General features: G+C 34.4%; 1 protein-coding gene across 1 annotated transcript; it reads right to left on the bottom strand.

Moving 5' to 3' along the window:
• Nucleotides 1-2,918: 2,918 nt before the first annotated feature.
• Nucleotides 2,919-21,973, bottom strand: LOC126878901 (dual specificity protein phosphatase MPK-4-like). The gene is made up of 2 exons (XM_050641796.1): nucleotides 21,112-21,973; nucleotides 2,919-3,375 (listed from the first exon to the last, which is right to left on the bottom strand). The coding sequence occupies exons 1-2, from the start codon at nucleotides 21,625-21,627 to the stop codon at nucleotides 2,989-2,991; spliced, it is 903 nt and encodes a 300-aa protein (XP_050497753.1). The 5' UTR covers nucleotides 21,628-21,973; the 3' UTR covers nucleotides 2,919-2,988.

The following is a 21,973-nucleotide window of genomic DNA, read 5'->3' as shown; positions in this document are numbered from 1 at the left end:
TATTCTTCATAAAAAGCTTTGCATGGTTTAAAATCTAAGACATAACCATGATATATCAACTTTTATTAATTTTATACGAGGTGTGTCAAAAAATATGAAATTTGCTCAAGATCATTATAGTACCTTTATATTTCACAATATTTCAATTAGAAGGATGTAATTGCATATTGGAACATAGTTTTTAATTCTAAACAACTTTTTTAATAACCGTTCTCAATATTGTGAAAAATAAAGGTACTTTACTCTTGAGTGAAATTCATATTTTTTGACATACCTCGTATAAAATTAATAAAATGTGATATCTGATGGTTGCATCTTCGGTCTTAGGACATACAGAGCTTTTTATAGAGAATACCTTTTTTTCGTAAAAGTAATAATAAAAGAGTTATCGTATGTGTAATAAATAAAAACGAAGTTAGTATCAATAAATTTGAGAAAAATTTGGAAAATATTTTTTTTCAATTAGAAGCATGTAATTGCATATTTAATCTTAGTTTTTATTTCCAAACAACTTTTCATAATAAGAAATTTCGACATTGAGAGAAATAAAGGTACTTTACTCTTGAACGAAGTTCATATTTTTTGACATACCTCGTATAATATTGACAAAATTTGATATCTGATGATTGAATCTTAGGTTTTATAGCATGCAGAACTTTTTATAAAGAATAACTTTTTTTTCGTAAAATGAATAATAAAAAAAGTTTCCCATATGTTTCCAACTTAAGTAGACACGCTGTAGAAGCTGTGTCAGATTTGCCTACGGATTGTTTCATTGCCGCCTTGCGGCGTTTTATCAGTCGTAGGGGAAAACCATGTCAGATTTTCTCTGATAATGCAACTACATTTGTAGGTGCCAATAATAAATTCAAGGAATTTTACAAATTTTTTAATACAATACAGGGTGAAATAACTAATTTTTTATGTAATGAGCATATAACTTGGAAGTTTATTCCACCCAGGACGCCATCTTTTGGCGGAATCTGGGAATCTCATATTAAACAAATCGAATATCATTTGAGTCGTGTGTTAACAGAAGCTAAATTGGATTTTGAAGAGCTGTATACGTTATGCACTCAAATCGAGGCTATATTAAATAGCCGTCCTACCTCACCTATGTCTTCTAACCCCAACGATTTTTTACCTTTGACTCCCGCACATTTCATAGCCGCCAGGTCATTGACAGCCGTTCCAGAACCAAATTATGGGGATGTGCCTAGCAACCGTTTGTTACGGTATGAATATATTCAAAAATTACGCCATCACTTTTGGACGAGATGGCACAAGGAATACTTGACTTCATTGCAAGTTCGACCAAAGACTAGTTGCTGCTCAACTGTTAGAGGCCCGAAGATAGGAGATCTAGTGCTTCTCAAAGAAGACAACGTGCCACCACTCTGCTGGCCCTTAGCCCGTGTTCATGCTGAACATCCTGGTGCCGCTGGACATACTCGAGTAGTGTCGGTAAAGACTACAAATGGATCCGTCCTCAAACGAGGTGTAAACAAGGTGTGCGTTTTGCCCACGGTTTCAGACATTAATTAGTTTCTTCTATTTATGAAGTTAGTGTAGGAATATTTTGATTCCCTCCTGGAATCAAGGCTGGGAGAATGTAGAGTTTCAAGCAAACTTTTTAGATTTATTTTGCTTCGTTTTTTATTGTGCAACAGTGTTAACTACGCCGCTGCTTTTACCACACTCAGCGCATTCCGGGATTAACCTTCGTTATCGTATGAGATCCAGCCAGCAAGTGCATGGCGAGGCTCGAATTCAGGGTCAAAAGTCAGACCATAGGAAAATGAGATCATACCAGACATGGGATTCGTTTTTTCGCATTCGTAAGAGATACATCACACAAGAGACACATCACTACGCGAAGCTACCGGCTTTTTGTAACGTCGTATAATATCTAATTGTAATTATATTTATTATGTATAATACGTGTCTGAATTGCCGATATAAATGAGTCAGATTAAATAAATTATTAGAAGAATTTTTTACTAAGCAACACCATTTTTGTTTATTTAGTATTATTTTGTATTTTGACAACGACACCCGACTTGGGCGTCGAAACGTTAATAAAATCATTTTTAGGTAAAATTGTGGCTTATTTCCCATTTGAATATACGTAATTATATTTGTTTGTCTAACCGGACTGCCCTTAAAATAATTAGTTCATTTTGAAGTTGTTCGTTTTTAATTTTTATTTCAATAAATCATTATAACAAGTGTTAAGTTTTTCATCACTTGATGCTAGCTTACACAGGATAAACGCGAAGATACAAGTCCGCCTTCTATCCAGATTTTCTAAATTCGTTGGAATTTTTGCCTTGAATAATAGACAGCCAGTGAAGTACACATTTTAGACTTCCCAGGCTCTTCTTTCATTCATCGTTCATTTGGTTTGCAAGTATTAGAAACCACGAATAGAGGCGTAACCAGAATCTGGTCCCAAGAGAAGTGTTTATTACTCCGGAAATAAAACGTCGAATTGGTAGATGTCGCTATAGCGTCCATATTAAGTTATATGTTGTAATTCGACATTGGGAGACTGACTATTTTTTATTTCGTTCAAAGGTAACCATATATACCCCTATGATGATCTCTACTGACGATGAAACTTACACAAGGTGTATATGGTCCTGTCTGAACGAATTGAAATATAAGATGTCTCTTATTTTCATTCCACGTTAATTATTATCTGTCTTATTGGTTTTTAATTTCTATGTTATTTGGTTTTTATTTAAAAAAGGTTTGTAAGGTAACAACGTATCAAAAATTCCAACATAAACACATATATGCTTATGACAGTGAAACGTATCACGCATAAGTAACATACAGTGTCAATTATTAAAAAAACATTTGAATTTATTTATTTTACACAATTATTTGCTCAATCTAAATAATGGCAGCCTGGCTTTCATAATAAATATATGGTATATTTAATATTAAAACATACAACAAATTTTGATTCAAACTGTAAACTATCTAACATGTAGTTTCTAAATTTTTAACAACATTACAAAAATCTACTTTGGAAGGAGTGAGATAAAATGCAGGTGCCACTTGTATTCCACAAGGACACTGACATCCCATTATCCAACTAAATGATCCCAATTTAGTTGAACATTTTGGACACAATATTTTGCCCTGGTTTTCTTGCAAGACATTCATCCATGCAATTGGTTCTACAAAGTAAGTTTCTTTGCATACTACTCCATTTGACTCATGCAAAAGAAGGTTAGATTCAGCTGCTAATATTCTCCTACACTTTTTACATCGGTAAACATTGGGTTCTGGTTCAGTTTGTTCAAGACTTGGATCAGGCTGAATTAGATAGTGAAATTCTTGTGGTAAAATCTTTACTTTTCTCACCTAAAAACCAAAAAATAGTGTTTTAATCGTATATTTTCATATATTTCCTTTTTATATTAACATTAACTTTGATACTTCGAAAATAAAAGCAACAAACTGTGCAAATTTCTATATTGTGCGATCTTTTAATTAAAAAAAACTTAATCTTTAATACATCTTAGATCTTATCTTTCTATTGCGTTTTGTTATCCGTTTTTGGACTACTTCGTATAAAGCGCGTTTACTGGACCTTAATTTTTCATACTGACTAGAACAGTTGGAAGGCTGTTAATAATTACGTTTCCTATATTCCCACGGGATAATATATACCTAATTTTACCCCACCCATATTTGATTTCCAAAGGATCAGTTGTTATCTAGCATATTACATATTATATAATAGATAATTAAAAATATACGGGGTTCTAAAACTGTTGACTTGTGACATGTTTGAATTAAATGTTATGTTTATATGGGATTAACCACAGTTAGGTTGTAATAAGAAATTACGTATATATATAATCGGTTTAAAATGTCCTCCGACGTCTTCCAATGCCCAATCTCCATGCATCTTTATCTTCCCAAAGGTCTTCGTCTAAAACTCTTTCTCGGATCTCTCTGTTGCATCGGCTTTAGTAGCTGAACGCAATCAACGTTGTCACTTCCTCCTCATACCACGACAGTCAGGCTCTTGGTACCAGTGAAGTTGTTAATAGACAATAGTGCACATAAGCTAGAGCTAGGAGCTCAGAATTAGAATGATCAGATGTTATGTGTTTTCTGTCTTGTTATATCCCTGTGAAAGTTGGACAATGGACTCTGAAACAGAAAAGAGAATGGATGCCTTTGAGATGCATGCATACAGACGGACGCTGAGAATTCCATGAGTACAAAAGGTTTCTAACAATGAGGTACTTCGGCGCATGAACAAACAAAAAGAATTACTCAGAATAATCCAAGAAAGAAAAATACAATACTTGGGCCATGTGTTGAGAGGGGAAAGATATGAACTACTTCAAATCAAAAATGAATAACCATTTTCAATTTCGTTGCAAAACGAAAATACAGCCGAACCATATTCCAGTCCAATCAGAGAGTGCTGCAAGCACCTCTACCGGTTTCGAAACTTATCAGTCTCTCATCAGGAGGCACATATGCTGCTCTCCCTGATCCAACCAAAACAAACCCCAGCGTGCAGTCCCGGATTGCAACGAACGAAATGGCATAGATGCCCTAGCGGCAACTGCTAGCAAAAAGACTAAGTTTTCACTCTAATGGCATATAAAACAACATAATGCTATTCTACATCCCACCAGAATGAAAACAATGGGAACCTTCTCTGGTTACACCTCTGAGGTTTCTACAATTTGCAAGCCATACGGATGCTGAGACTAAGGAAGATGAGGGAATTCTACAATTTACAATTCACGTCCCATCTGCTCAGCGCGGTAAAGTTCCAACGAGAATGGTTCCCTTCATACTCCACACAGAGTAAATGTAAATCAAAAATGAATAACCATTTTCAATTTCGTTGCAAAACGAAAATACAGCCGAACCATATTCCAGTCCAATCAGAGAGTGCCGCAAGCACCTCTACCGGTTTCGAAACTTACCAGTCTCTCATCAGGAGGCACATATGCTGCTCTCCCTGATCCAACCAAAACAAACCCCAGCGTGCAGTCCCGGATTGCAACGAACGAAATGGCATAGATGCCCTAGCGGCAACTGCTAGCAAAAAGACTAAGTTTTCACTCTAATGGCATATAAAACAACATAATGCTATTCTACATCCCACCAGAATGAAAACAATGGGAACCTTCTCTGGTTACACCTCTGAGGCTTCTACAATTTGCAAGCCATACGGATGCTGAGACTAAGGAAGATGAGGGAATTCTACAATTTACAATTCACGTCCCATCTGCTCAGCGCGGTAAAGTTCCAACGAGAATGGTTCCCTTCATACTCCACACAGAGTAAATGTAAATCAAAAATGAATAACCATTTTCAATTTCGTTGCAAAACGAAAATACAGCCGAACCATATTCCAGTCCAATCAGAGAGTGCCGCAAGCACCTCTACCGGTTTCGAAACTTACCAGTCTCTCATCAGGAGGCACATATGCTGCTCTCCCTGATCCAACCAAAACAAACCCCAGCGTGCAGTCCCGGATTGCAACGAACGAAATGGCATAGATGCCCTAGCGGCAACTGCTAGCAAAAAGACTAAGTTTTCACTCTAATGGCATATAAAACAACATAATGCTATTCTACATCCCACCAGAATGAAAACAATGGGAACCTTCTCTGGTTACACCTCTGAGGCTTCTACAATTTGCAAGCCATACGGATGCTGAGACTAAGGAAGATGAGGGAATTCTACAATTTACAATTCACGTCCCATCTGCTCAGCGCGGTAAAGTTCCAACGAGAATGGTTCCCTTCATACTCCACACAGAGTAAATGTAAATCAAAAATGAATAACCATTTTCAATTTCGTTGCAAAACGAAAATACAGCCGAACCATATTCCAGTCCAATCAGAGAGTGCCGCAAGCACCTCTACCGGTTTCGAAACTTACCAGTCTCTCATCAGGAGGCACATATGCTGCTCTCCCTGATCCAACCAAAACAAACCCCAGCGTGCAGTCCCGGATTGCAACGAACGAAATGGCATAGATGCCCTAGCGGCAACTGCTAGCAAAAAGACTAAGTTTTCACTCTAATGGCATATAAAACAACATAATGCTATTCTACATCCCACCAGAATGAAAACAATGGGAACCTTCTCTGGTTACACCTCTGAGGCTTCTACAATTTGCAAGCCATACGGATGCTGAGACTAAGGAAGATGAGGGAATTCTACAATATATAATTCACGTCCCATCTGCTCAGCGCGGTAAAGTTCCAAAGAGAATGGTTCCCTTCATACTCCACACAGAGTAAATGTAAATCAAAAATGAATAACCATTTTCAATTTCGTTGCAAAACGAAAATACAGCCGAACCATATGGTGGAGTATGAAGGAAACCATTCTCTTTGGAACTTTACCGCGCTGAGCAGATGGGACGTGAATTATAAATTGTAGAATTCCCTCATCTTTCTTAGTCTCAGCATCCGTATGGCTTGCAAATTGTAGAAGCCTCAGAGGTGTAACCAGAGAAGGTTCCCATTGTTTTCATTCTGGTGGGATGTAGAATAGCATTATGTTGTTTTATATGCCATTAGAGTGAAAACTTAGTCTTTTTGCTAGCAGTTGCCGCTAGGGCATCTATGCCATTTCGTTCGTTGCAATCCGGGACTGCACGCTGGGGTTTGTTTTGGTTGGATCAGGGAGAGCAGCATATGTGCCTCCTGATGAGAGACTGATAAGTTTCGAAACCGGTAGAGGTGCTTGCAGCACTCTCTGATTGGACTGGAATATGGTTCGGCTGTATTTTCGTTTTGCAACGAAATTGAAAATGGTTATTCATTTTTGATTTACATTTACTCTGTGTGGAGTATGAAGGGAACCATTCTCTTTGGAACTTTACCGCGCTGAGCAGATGGGACGTGAATTGTAAATTGTAGAATTCCCTCATCTTCCTTAGTCTCAGCATCCGTATGGCTTGCAAATTGTAGAAGCATCAGAGGTGTAACCAGAGAAGGTTCCCATTGTTTTCATTCTGGTGGGATGTAGAATAGCATTATGTTGTTTTATATGCCATTAGTGTGAAAACTTAGTCTTTTTACTTCAAATCATATTGGAAGGTAAAGTAAAGGGCAAAAGATCAGAAGGAAGACGCCAGATCTCGTGGCTTAAGAACCTGAGAAAACATTTTTCGTGCCGCAGTTTCCAAAGCTACAGTTGCCATTTGGATCGCCAACCTTCGAAAGGAGACGGCGCAATCAGAACAAGTGCACATAGACAATCTTTTACACAAGGCTTTTGAAAGACTCATTTAACTAGTAAGTACTCGTAGTTAATAGTAGTTTTTGTTTCTCTTGATCAACTAGTGTTGTATCTATTTGTTTTGTATGCAAGTTTATCTTTTAATCTCCTAATATTTGTACTCCATTTTGTATTTGTGCTATAAAAAATTGTCAGTACCCTTCGTAAATGCTCTTTTTGAACCAATAGTGTTAAAACACTCTCCTATTACAGGTAATATCCTCATATTTTTGAGGTCCGTGAACCTGGCCCCCCGAAATGCGAATATTCGTGTGAAAATTTGCGCATCGTTTGCCCATCGTTTGACCATGTTTGCCCACTAATTACTTTTTTTGCCCACCTTTACAATAAGAGATACATACATGACATAAAAAACATAAGACCCAAATTTGCTCCGAATTGAAAAAAAGATATGCTCTCGTTTGACCATCGTTTGACCACGTTTGCCCACCTTTTAATTTTTTTAGATATTTATTATTTCTCGAGATATGACATAATTGACATAAATGACATGAAATAAATTTTTTTCGAACTTTTAATTTTTTCAGATATTTATTGTTTCTCGAGATATGACATGATTGACATAAATGACATAAAATATAATTTTTCGAAAATCGAACTCGCGCGTTCGTTTGTCCGTCGTTTGACCACGTTTTTCCACTTTTTCGTTTTTCGATACACCCATTATTTCCCGAGATACGACGTACACGACATAAATCACAAAAAACCTATAACATAAATTTTTTTCGAAAATCGAACTCTCGCGTTCGTTTGTCCATCGTTTGACCACGTTTGCCCACCTTTTAATTTTTTTAAATATTTATTATTTCTCGAGATATGACATAATTGACATAAATGACATGAAATAAAATTTTTTCGAAAATCAAACTCGCGCGTTCGTTTGTCCATCGTTTGACCACGTTTGCCCACCTTTTAATTTTTTGAGATATTTATTGTTTCTCGAGATGTGACATGATTGACATAAATGACATAAAATATAATTTTTCGAAAATCGAACTTGCGCGTTCGTTTGACCATCGTTTGACTACGATTTCCCACTTTTTCGTTTTTCGATATACTCATTGTTTCCCGAGATACAACATACACGACATAAATTACAGAAAACACTAAAATTAATTTTTTTTTAAATCGAACTCGCGCGTTTGTTTGTCGATCGTTTGACTACGATAGCCTACTTTTTCGTTTCTCGATATACTTATTATTTCCCGAGATTCGACGTATACGACATCGATCACGAAAACTCATAAAAAATATTTTTTTTGAAAATCTAACTTGCGCGTTCGTCTGACTAGCTTTTGATCAGTTTATATTATAGGATGCGACTTTGTGTAAATTTTTATCATAATTGTCTCACAAATTAGGTTATCTATATTATGTGACTTCTTTATTCTTTACACTGAATTTTTGACAAAATGAATTCTAAATCCTCTATTCAATGATTCTTAATTTTGTGTTATTTACAACGTTTCAAACACTAAACGTTGTGAATTTCACAATATAGAGATTTTATGTCAGGTAAGGTTGATTTTTTATTTTCAATGGACGTCATGAAAACAATATTTTTACGATATTAACTTAATTAACGATGATAAATTAACATTATTCATTACCTGGGTACATGGAAAATAGAAATCCAGCCACGTTTAAAACCATATTTACTACTTAATTAAAAATTTTATTTTATGTCATTTATGTCAATTATGTCATATCTCGAGAAATAATAAATATTTAAAAAAATTAAAAGGTGGGCAAACGTGGTCAAACGATGGACAAACGAACGCGCGAGTTCGATTTTCGAAAAAAATTTATTTTATAGGTTTTTTGTGATTTATGTCGTGTACGTCGTATCTCGGGAAATAATGGGTGTATCGAAAAACGAAAAAGTGGAAAAGCGTGGTCAAACGACGGACAAACGAACGCGCGAGTTCGATTTTCGAAAAATTATATTTTATGTCATTTATGTAAATCATGTCATATCTCGAGAAACAATAAATATCTGAAAAAATTAAAATGTGGGCAAACGTGGTCAAACGACGGACAAACGAACGCGCGAGTTCGATTTTCGAAAAAATTTCATTTTATAGGTTTTTTGTGATTTATGTCGTGTATGTCGTATCTCGGAAAATAATGAGTGTATCGACAAACGAAAAAGTGGAAAAACGTGGTCAAACGACGGACAAACAAACGCGCGAGTTCGATTTTCGAAAAATTATATTTTATGTCATTTATGTCAATCATGTCATATCTCGAGAAACAATAAATATCTGAAAAAATTAAAAGGTGGGCAAACGTGGTCAAACGATGGACAAACGAACGCACGAGTTTGATTTTCGAAAAAATTTTATTTCATGTCATTTATATCAATTATGTCATATCTCGAGAAATAATAAATATTTAAAAAAATTAAAAGGTGGGCAAACGTGGTCAAACGAACGCGCGAGTTCGATTTTCGAAAAAAAAATTATTTTATAGGTTTTTTGTGATTTATGTCGTGTACGTCGTATCTCGGGAAATAATGGGTGTATCGAAAAACGAAAAAGTGGAAAAACGTGGTCAAACGACGGACAAACGAACGCGCGAGTTCGATTTTCGAAAAATTATATTTTATGTCATTTATGTCATATCTCGAGAAACAATAAATATCTGAAAAAATTAAAAGGTGGGCAAACGTGGTCAATCGATGGACAAACGAACGCGCGAGTTTGATTTTCGAAAAAATTTTATTTCATGTCATTTATGTCAATTATGTCATATATCGAGAAATAATAATTATTTAAAAAAATTAAAAGGTGGGCAAACGTGGTCAAACGATGGACAAACGAACGCGAGAGTTCGATTTTCGAAAAAAATTTATTTTATAGGTTTTTTGTGATTTATGTCGTGTACGTCGTATCTCGGGAAATAATGGGTGTATCGAAAAACGAAAAAGTGGAAAAACGTGGTCAAACGACGGACAAACGAAAGCGCGAGTTCGATTTTCGAAAAATTATATTTTATGTCATTTATGTAAATCATGTCATATCTCGAGAAACAATAAATATCTGAAAAAATTAAAAGGTGGGCAAACGTGGTCAAACGACGGACAAACGAACGCGCGAGTTCGATTTTCGAAAAATTATATTTTATGTCATTTATGTAAATCATGTCATATCTCGAGAAACAATAAATATCTGAAAAAATTAAAATGTGGGCAAACGTGGTCAAACGACGGACAAACGAACGCGCGAGTTCGATTTTCGAAAAAATTTCATTTTATAGGTTTTTTGTGATTTATGTCGTGTATGTCGTATCTCGGAAAATAATGAGTGTATCGACAAACGAAAAAGTGGAAAAACGTGGTCAAACGACGGACAAACAAACGCGCGAGTTCGATTTTCGAAAAATTATATTTTATGTCATTTATGTCAATCATGTCATATCTCGAGAAACAATAAATATCTGAAAAAATTAAAAGGTGGGCAAACGTGGTCAAACGATGGACAAACGAACGCGCGAGTTTGATTTTCGAAAAAATTTTATTTCATGTCATTTATATCAATTATGTCATATCTCGAGAAATAATAAATATTTAAAAAAATTAAAAGGTGGGCAAACGTGGTCAAACGAACGCGCGAGTTCGATTTTCGAAAAAAAAATTATTTTATAGGTTTTTTGTGATTTATGTCGTGTACGTCGTATCTCGGGAAATAATGGGTGTATCGAAAAACGAAAAAGTGGAAAAACGTGGTCAAACGACGGACAAACGAACGCGCGAGTTCGATTTTCGAAAAATTATATTTTATGTCATTTATGTCATATCTCGAGAAACAATAAATATCTGAAAAAATTAAAAGGTGGGCAAACGTGGTCAATCGATGGACAAACGAACGCGCGAGTTTGATTTTCGAAAAAATTTTATTTCATGTCATTTATGTCAATTATGTCATATATCGAGAAATAATAATTATTTAAAAAAATTAAAAGGTGGGCAAACGTGGTCAAACGATGGACAAACGAACGCGAGAGTTCGATTTTCGAAAAAAATTTAGTTTATAGGTTTTTTGTGATTTATGTCGTGTACGTCGTATCTCGGGAAATAATGGGTGTATCGAAAAACGAAAAAGTGGAAAAACGTGGTCAAACGACGGACAAACGAAAGCGCGAGTTCGATTTTCGAAAAATTATATTTTATGTCATTTATGTAAATCATGTCATATCTCGAGAAACAATAAATATCTGAAAAAATTAAAAGGTGGGCAAACGTGGTCAAACGACGGACAAAGGAACGCGCGAGTTCGATTTTCGAAAAAATTTCATTTTATAGGTTTTTTGTGATTTATGTCGTGTACGTCGTATCTTTGGAAATAATGGGTGTATCGAAAAACGAAAAAGTGGAAAAACGTGGTCAAACGACGGACAAACGAACGCGCGAGTTCGATTTTCGAAAAATTATATTTTATGTCATTTATGTAAATCATGTCATATCTCGAGAAACAATAAATATCTGAAAAAATTAAAAGGTGGGCAAACGTGGTCAAACGACGGACAAACGAACGCGCGAGTTCGATTTTCGAAAAAATTTCATTTTATAGTTTTTTTGTGATTTATGTCGTGTATGTCGTATCTCGGAAAATAATGAGTGTATCGAAAAACGAAAAAGTGGAAAAACGTGGTAAAACGACGGACAAACGAACGCGCGAGTTCGCTTTTCGAAAAATTATATTTTATGTCATTTATGTCAATCATGTCATATCTCGAGAAACAATAAATATCTGAAAAAATTAAAAGGTGGGCAAACGTGGTCAAACGATGGACAAACGAACGCGCGAGTTTGATTTTCGAAAAAATTTTATTTCATGTCATTTATGTCAATTATGTCATATCTCGAGAAATAATAAATATTTAAAAAAGTTAAAAGGTGGGCAAACGTGGTCAAACGATGGACAAACGAAAACGCGAGTTCGATTTTCGAAAAAAATTTATTTTATAGGTTTTTTGTGATTTATGTCGTGTACGTCGTATCTCGGGAAATAATGGGTGTATCGAAAAACGAAAAAGTGGAAAAACGTGGTCAAATGACGGACAAAGGAACGCGCGAGTTCGATTTTTGAAAAATTATATTTTATGTAATTTATGTAAATCATGTCATATCTCGACAAACAATAAATATCTAAAAAAATTAAAAGTTGGGCAAACGTGGTCAAACGACGGACAAACGAACGCGCGAGTTCGATTTTCGAAAAATGATATTTTATGTCATTTATGTCAATTATGTCATATCTCGAGAAACAATAAATATCTGAAAAAATTAAAAGGTGGGCAAACGTGGTCAAACGACGGACAAACGAACGCGCGAGTTCGATTTTCGAAAAAAATTTATTTTATAGGTTTTTTGTGATTTATGTCGTGTACGTCGTATCTCGGGAAATAATGGGTGTATCGAAAAACGAAAAAGTGGAAAAACGTGGTCAAACGACGGACAAACGAACGCGCGAGTTCGATTTTCGAAAAATTATATTTTATGTAATTTATGTAAATCATGTCATATCTCGAGAAACAATAAATATCTGAAATAATTAAAAGGTGGGTAAACGTGGTCAAACGACGGACAAACGAACGCGCGAGTTCGATTTTCGAAAAATTATATTTTATGTCATTTATGTAAATCATGTCATATCTCGAGAAACAATAAATATCTGAAAAAATTAAAAGGTGGGCAAACGTGGTCAATCGACGGACAAACGAACGCGCGGGTTCGATTTTCGAAAAAATTTCATTTTATAGGTTTTTTGTGATTTATGTCGTGTATGTCGTATCTCGGAGAATGAGTGTATCGAAAAACGAAAAAGTGGAAAAACGTGGTAAAACGACGGACAAACGAACGCGAGTTCGATTTTCGAAAAATTATATTTTATGTCATTTATGTCAATCATGTCATATCTCGACAAACAATAAATATCTGAAAAAATTAAAAGGTGGGAAAAACGAAAAAGTGGAAAAACGTGGTAAAACGACGGACAAACGAACGCGCGAGTTCGATTTTCGAAAAATTATATTTTATGTCATTTATGTCAATCATGTCATATCTCGAGAAACAATAAATATCTGAAAAAATTAAAAGGTGGGCAAACGTGGTCAAACGATGGACAAACGAACGCGCGAGTTTGATTTTCGAAAAAATTTTATTTCATGTCATTTATGTCAATTATGTCATATCTCGAGAAATAATAAATATTTGAAAAAATTAAAAGGTGGGCAAACGTGGTCAAACGATGGACAAACGAACGCGAGAGTTCGATTTTCGAAAAAAATTTATTTTATAGGTTTTTTGTGATTTATGTCGTGTACGTCGTATCTCGGGAAATAATGGGTGTATCGAAAAACGAAAAAGTCGAAAAACGTGGTCAAACGACGGACAAACGAACGCGCGAGTTCGATTTTCGAAAAATTATATTTTATGTCATTTATGTAAATCATGTCATATCTCGAGAAACAATAAATATCTGAAAAAATTAAAAGGTGGGCAAACGTGGTCAAACGACGGACAAACGAACGCGCGAGTTCGATTTTCGAAAAAATTTCATTTTATAGGTTTTTTGTGATTTATGTCGTGTATGTCGTATCTCGGAAAATAATGAGTGTATCGAAAAACGAAAAAGTGGAAAAACGTGGTAAAACGACGGACAAACGAACGCGCGAGTTCGATTTTCGAAAAATTATATTTTATGTCATTTATGTCAATCATGTCATATCTCGACAAACAATAAATATCTGAAAAAATTAAAAGGTGGGCAAACGTGGTCAAACGATGGACAAACGAAGGCGCGAGTTTGATTTTCGAAAAAATTTTATTTCATGTCATTTATGTCAATTATGTCATATCTCGAGAAATAATAAATATTTAAAAAAATTAAAAGGTGGGCAAACGTAATCAAACGATGGACAAACGAACGCGAGAGTTCGATTTTCGAAAAAATTTCATTTTATAGGTTTTTTGTGATTTATGTCGTGTATGTCGTATCTCGGAAAATAATGAGTGTATCAAAAAACGAAAAAGTGGAAAACGTGGTCAAACGACGGACAAACGAACGCGCGAGTTCGATTTTCGAAAAATTATATTTTATGTCATTTATGTCAATCATGTCATATCTCGAGAAACAATAAATATCTGAAAAAATTAAAAGGTGGGCAAACGTGGTCAAACGACGGACAACCGAACGCGCGAGTTCGATTTTCGAAAAATTTCATTTTATAGGTTTTTTGTGATTTATATCGTGTAGTCGTATCTCGGAAAATAATGAGTGTATCGAAAAACGAAAAAGTGGAAAAACGTGGTCAAACGACGGACAAACGAACGCGCGAGTTCGATTTTCGAAAAATTATATTTTATGTCATTTATGTCAATCATGTCATATCTCGAGAAACAATAAATATCTGAAAAAATTAAAAGGTGGGCAAACGTGGTCAAACGACGGACAAACGAACGCGCGAGTTCGATTTTCGAAAAATTATATTTTATGTCATTTATGTAAATCATGTCATATCTCGAGAAACAATAAATATCTGAAAAAACTAAAAGGTCAAACGTGGTCAAACGACGGACAAACGAACGCGCGAGTTCGATTTTTGAAAAAATTTAATTTTATAGGTTTTTTGTGATTTATGTCGTGTATGTCGTATCTCGGAAAATAATGAGTGAATCGAAAAACGAAAAAGTGGAAAAACGTGGTCAAACGACGGACAAACGAACGCGCCAGTTCGATTTTCGAAAAATTATATTTTATGTCATTTATGTCAATCATGTCATATCTCGAGAAACAATAAATATCTGAAAAAATTAAAAGGTGGGCAAACGTGGTCAAACGATGGACAAACGAACGCGCGAGTTTGATTTTCGAAAAAAATTTATTTCATGTCATTTATGTCAATTATGTCATATCTCGAGAAACAATAAATATCTGAAAAAATTAAAAAGTGGAAAAAACGTGGTCAAACGACGGACAAACGAACGCGCGAGTTCGATTTTCGAAAAATTATATTTTATGTCATTTATGTAAATCATGTCATATCTCGAGAAACAATAAATATCTGAAAAAATTAAAAGGTGGGTAAACGTGGTCAAACGACGGACAAACGAACGCGCGAGTTTGATTTTCGAAAAAATTTTATTTCATGTTATTTATGTCAATTATGTCATATCTAGAGAAATAATAAATATCTAAAAAAATTAAAAGGTGGGCAAACGTGGTCAAACGAGTGCATATCTTTTTTTCAATTCGGAGCAAATTTGGGTCTTATGTTTTTTATGTCATGTATGTATCTCTTATTGTAAAGGTGGGCAAAAAAAAGTAATAAGTGGGCAAACATGGTCAAACGATGGGCAAACAATGCGCAAATTTTCACACGAATATTCGCATTTCGGGGGCCAGGTTCACGGACCTATATTTTTGCCTATGTTAATACGTCTCTCTCGCTCTCTCTCTCTTTCTCTCTCTCTCTCGCTCTCTCGCTCTCTCTCTCTCTCTCTCTCTCTCTCTCTCTCTCTCTCTCTCTCTCTCCTCTCTCTCTCTCTCTCTCTGGTCTCATAACATATGTTGACTTTTTGACAGATGCTCTTGAGAAGGGGTTACAAGTGTATATACTGACTTTTTCAAAGCTTTCGGCAAAGTTTATCATGAGCTCTTGATTCATAAACTTTATTTAGATGGAGTTGATGGCCTTATATTGAAGTGGCTCAAGAGCTATCTTACGCAAAGATCGCAAATTGTCAGGATTAATCATTACTATTCTCATACCATCTCTGTTACCTCAGGTGTACCACAAGGATCACACTTTGGGCCTCTGTTGTTTAATATATTTACCAATGATCTAATACCCTGTTTCCAAGTAAGTGAAACTTTGTTATTCCCTGATGATTTAAAATGTTTTAAAATAATCACATGTGAGGCTGATTCACTTAGTCTACAAGGTGATATTGAACGCCTATCTAACTGGTGTATGCAAAATGGTATGTGTTTGAATGCATCCAAATGCCATATTCTTCGTTTTCATCAAACTCATCATCCAATCATCTTCGAATATAGTATAAATAATCTGACCTTACATTCTGCCTCTGAAACTAAGGATCTAGGTGTGATCCTTGACTCCGTCCTTAGCTATAAATCACACATTTCCAGTACAATACAGAAGTCTATGAAGATGCTTGGCTTTATAAAGAGAACCACCAGAGACTTTACTAACATCTCAGCTATTAAATCCCTTTATTTCTCCCTGGTTAGATCTCATTTTGATACTATTCCACAATTTGGTCCCCCTATTACTTTACTCATAAACTGAAACTTGAGGCTGTCCAACACAATTTTCTGAGATATACTGCCACTAAGATGCATGTATACTACGACTATTCTGCATTAGAGCGCATACTGAACTTACCTCCTCTTGAGGTACGCAGAAAACAAAGAGACTTAATAATTTTATTTAAAATTATCAACAGGCTGTGTAACTGCCCCGAGCTTCTCTCCAAAATATCTCTATTTGTCCACAGTCGTTTGACTAGGCAGGTGCAAACCTTTTATGTTTCTTTTCATAGATTCAATTATTCTTACTAAAGTGGAAGTAGTATTTATATGGGCAAAAATGGATGAGTTGGCCAAAGAAGCAATAAAAAATGGTGAGATTCTAACTTAGATCTTATCGACAGATGTAATAAATGATCTCAAAGCTAGAATAAATAAAATATGGAAAAAACAATGGAAAAATATTTCAAGCATATCAAAAAATTTATATTTTTCTTTACATCAAGAACTTCCTCCGCCACCTGAATACATATTTAAGTATAACCTGCCAAAGCAAGATATTTCTACTATGTCAGATTAAAAACTCGACACGGAAAATATGAGGCACATCTGCACAAATTAGGAATAGATTCATCAGTCTGTTTTTGTGATAATGTTTCGATTAGAGATTTGAACCATATTTTCTTTGAATGCAAAATTAACGAGAGATATATAAATCAATTTATATTACAATTTACGACAAACACAAGTTCATTTTCCAATTATTTATTTATTTATTTATTTACAGCATCCATTTAAAAGTTTTACACACAACAAGACTTTTACAAGTTACACCTCAACAATAATAAATTATTAAAATAATAAACACATCAGAATAATACAAACAAACATATTGTAAGAACAATACAGAACTACAACAAACTTATTGTAAGATACCCCTTAGTTGTTTTTTGAACAAACCAATTTTGGAGTCAAAAATATCCATTTGTCTTGGCAGGCCATTAGCACTCCGAACCAATCGTGTAGTCGGTTCATTTATACCAAAATTAGTGTGGTGGTGAAATGGCACTGAAAAGATTTCTGATTGTCTGTTGCTTCTACTAGGAACTTTAAGACTAAAAAGTGATATCAATTGAGGACAATCAATGAAAGCATTAATAACTTTGTGTAGCAAGCATAAATCTAACAATGTCCTCCTTGACTCAAGTGTTGGTAAATTTAGACTATCTCTTACCCACTGATAGTCATATTCCTCTCTCCTGTATCCACTCTTATAAGCTGCTACCCTCAAAAATTTATTTTGGACTCTTTCAATATGTTCAATGTAACAGTTGTATGATGGGGACCATACAACTGATCCAAACTCTAGAATGGGCCTAACGAGACCACAATAAAGTTTTCTAAATGTGAACAAAGACAGGTCTACAGATGTGCGTTGGATAAATCCCAGTACTTTCATCGCCCTGTTTGTTACTTGATTGATGTGGCATGAGAATGACAGTTTGGTGTCTAACCAGATTCCCAAATCTGATACTTCATTTTTAGAGGCTAATGGCAAGTTATTAATATAATAAACGAATGTAATTGGATTTCTTTTCCTCGAGAACGTCATTTTATGACATTTGTTTATATTAAGTGACATTCTGTTTAAACTGCACCAATCATAAAAAGATTTAAGATCTTCCTGTAGTATAACAGCATCATCCCAGGATTGAATTTTTCTAAACAGTTTTACATCGTCAGCAAACATAAGAACACTACAATTTTTAATTTTTTCTACTAAATCAACCAGAAACAAGCAAAACAAAACAGGGCCACAATGAGAGCCTTGCGGCACGCCTGATGGAACTGTTATTTCAATCGAAGTAACACCTCCTAAGTTAACTGCCTGCGTACAGCCGCTAATAAATTCTGAAATCCACTGAAGAAGGGGATCCACAATACCCAAAGCTCTTAGTTTTTGTAATAGGACCCCATGGTTAACCCGATCAAATGCTTTAGAAAAGTCAGTATAGATCGAGTCAACCTGGAATCCCTCTTCAAAGCTGTTATATATATGATTGACATACAAAACTAGGCTGGCATCTGTTGACCACCCTTTCATAAAGCCAAATTGTTCAGGATTAAAAATGCCTCTAAAACACCATGTCAGTTTCTTACTAACCAAACAATCAAGCAACTATGGCAGCTCTGACTGATTACAGACAGCTCGATAGTTTGATATGTCGTTCCTTGCACCTGATTTAAAAATCGGCTTTAAAAAGCTCTTCTTCCAGAGACTGGGAAAGCTACCAGTACCAAGTGATCTGTTAAAAATAAACAAAATTGGTTTTGTAAGTACACATATACATTTTTTCAGAAAATAGGCTGGGATTCCATCCGGCCCTCCACATAATCGGTTTTTACAACTTGCAATAGTATCATAGATCTCAGTTGCTATAAGTATTATGGAACTCAAACAAATCGAACCTTCAAAACTAAAAAAAGGTAAAGTATCTTGTTGGTCATCTGAGTAGACAGATGAGAAATATTCTGCAAACATATTGGCAGAGTCCTTGACATTCAAGCCAACCCTGTCATTATAGACCATTGTAGTTGGTATGTTATACCCATTTCTTTTGCTTTTAATGTAAGACCAAAAATATTTTGGATTATGGGAAATGTTGTTTTGTATCCTATCTAAATACTGTTTCTGACAGTCTGCTCTTAAAATTTCACACTGATTTCTTAAAGCCACGAAACGGTCATAATCATCTTGCCTATTACTAATTTTATATTGTTTGTGGGCCTGTTTTTTACATACAATTAGGTTACGCAGCTCTGAGGAGAACCAAGAGGGAAAGGTAGAGATCTTATATTTCTTAAGTGGAACAAAGTTTTCTATCAATGAGTAAATTATATCATAAAAAATGACCACCATACTATCAGCTGTACCACTAAGAAACAGTCCCTCCCAATTTATACTTGCTAAATAATTATTTATTGAAAAGTAGTCACCATTTCTGAAATCGTAAAAATATTCCTCATAATTCATAAAATCAAGATTTTCTTCACACACTACTTCAAAACTGATAGCTGTGTATATGTAGATATTCAATTAGTATAGAATATCTAATAAGTTGTCATAAAATGGAAATATTTAAATTACTCATTAACTACTTGAGAGAAACAAAGTGAGAGAAACAAATTTAAGTGAAATAGGTATAAATATAACAAAACTAATAAATTGAGGTAAGTAAAAATAAAATAAAAATCTGTGGCTAACGGACCCACATCCAAGCCATTTTTTCTCTCTCTCACACACACACACAATTGACCATTCCAGGTCAAGTGACTTTCGACACTGTTGCTGAGGGGCAAAAATTGTGTTTTTGGTGTTATTTTTGCTATTTTCTCGCCTTATTATAAAAAATCTGTGGTTTTAACTACAAAAATTTCAAATATTGGATATAGGACATCCCTTCGTAGGGGATGCAAAAACCCGGTATAATCAGAAAATCAGTTTTCTTGGCCCATATCGTCGTTCCGTTTACAGTGTATTGTGATTATAGTGATTTAAAACATTTCGGTCTTTAAATGCGGCTGGTATTATAAAAAAAACTTACTTTATCTCTTTTACCTTTACTGGAACACTTTCAAACTGAACAAAACGCTGGTATTTTAATCATATTCTTAAATTAAACAATGGTTTTCTACACTTAACCTAGTTTGTTTACAATATTTTGCCCACCAGTCGCTGTCAAATGACGTCACCCTGGAATGGTCTATTATTCTTACAACACATTTATTCCTAGAACTCTTAGATTAGCTAACTCATTGAATATCCTTGAAATTTTTAATAGGTGTATCAGTTTCCTGCTTTAAAAATCATATTTCTTTTTAACTTTATAATACTTTCGGCCAGAGCTTTTGTATTGTGATTTGTGTTACATGACCTGTATGTATTAGATAACTCAAAACCATTATACCTTGGAAAATTTCTGAATTGATTTATGTGTTATCTTTTGTTTGTAATTGTACTGACCTATATGTAATCTTCTTTTTTTCTTTTTTGTAACTGTACTACTCATAGAATTATTTTTTCTCAAACCACTTTGTTATGTTATATTATGATAATTTAGAACACTGTAACATTTATATCTGAATAGGGCTTACCCGTGAATAAATAAATAAATAAATAAAAAATCTTACTTACGAGGTCTTTGATGTCGCTAGTACCATTAAATAGTTTAAAAGATATGTAAAAGTATAAACCAACAAAGTATAAAAGTCATAATGGACCAAAAATCGACTTACGAGGTTTTGCAGTTTAACTGTCAGTATTAATGGTATGTTTGGTTGTAGTAGAATTTTAAAAAGTTATTTTATAACTCAACCCATTATAATCAGGTGCAATTTTAGGATATAGGTAAAGTCGATCTTATTATCGTGCCTAGGAATTTGAATAATTTTGGACCATTTTTTTGTAACACTCTGGCAGATTTGTTATGAAAACAAATTATTAAGTAGTTAGGTATATAATTCTTGTTACTTACCCTAAAAGCAGCTAGAGACAGTTTATATATTTTATAGTGCATGTTTCTGTTATCTATTTGGTATCCCATGTCTTTATAAAGTTTTAGTTGTGACACAAAACCTGGATTAGGAAAAACTATTTTTCTTTTGGCTTTTACCATATCAAATGCCTCAAAGTAACTCATCTGGTATTTTTTCATTATATGGGCAATAACAACAGTGGCACTTCTAGAAACACCAAAATAACAATGAACCAAAACAATTCCCTTCTCCCTTCCTTCATTAATAAATAAATCTGTTTCATCAAAATATGAAAGCAAATCTTCTCTTGGTTGGTCTGACAACTGTATAAATCTGGTAACTAAATTTCTTTGTTCTGTTACAGTTCTTGGTAATGGACATATATCTATGGTAAGAATATGAGTAATGTTGTACTTCTTTAAAACTTCCAAATTTTTCGCAGCTGCCAATCCTCCTAAATATAAATTATCTTCTATCATGCTAATACTCACAGGACCCAGTTGCACGTCATCCATTTCTCTTATTTGGGTGAAAATATTAATATTAACAATAAAACTAATTTGGCACAAGATTAAAGTTAGTACTGCTTATTTTTCAAAACTAATGAACTACAATATCAACAGCAGATTTTATTTATTTTTATATATAACGTCACCTAATATTGCAGTTACATTTTTCATTTTATAGCCAAGCATTTTTGCGTGTTTATATATATATATACATCTGATCTGTAATTTGAATTTATAGTTACTATCAATCGTTAAACCAACGAATGAGAATGAACGAATCTTTGGATTGGTAAACAAAACAACTGTTGTATTTGGTTGTACTTTATTGTCATTGAAAACCTAACAATAACAT

The sequence above is a fragment of the Diabrotica virgifera genome, chromosome 1 (assembly GCF_917563875.1).
Source record: "Diabrotica virgifera virgifera chromosome 1, PGI_DIABVI_V3a".
Classification (NCBI taxonomy): Eukaryota; Metazoa; Arthropoda; class Insecta; order Coleoptera; family Chrysomelidae; genus Diabrotica; species Diabrotica virgifera.
Note: the sequence above shows the minus strand (reverse complement) of the source record. Positions and strands in the feature narration are given on the sequence as shown.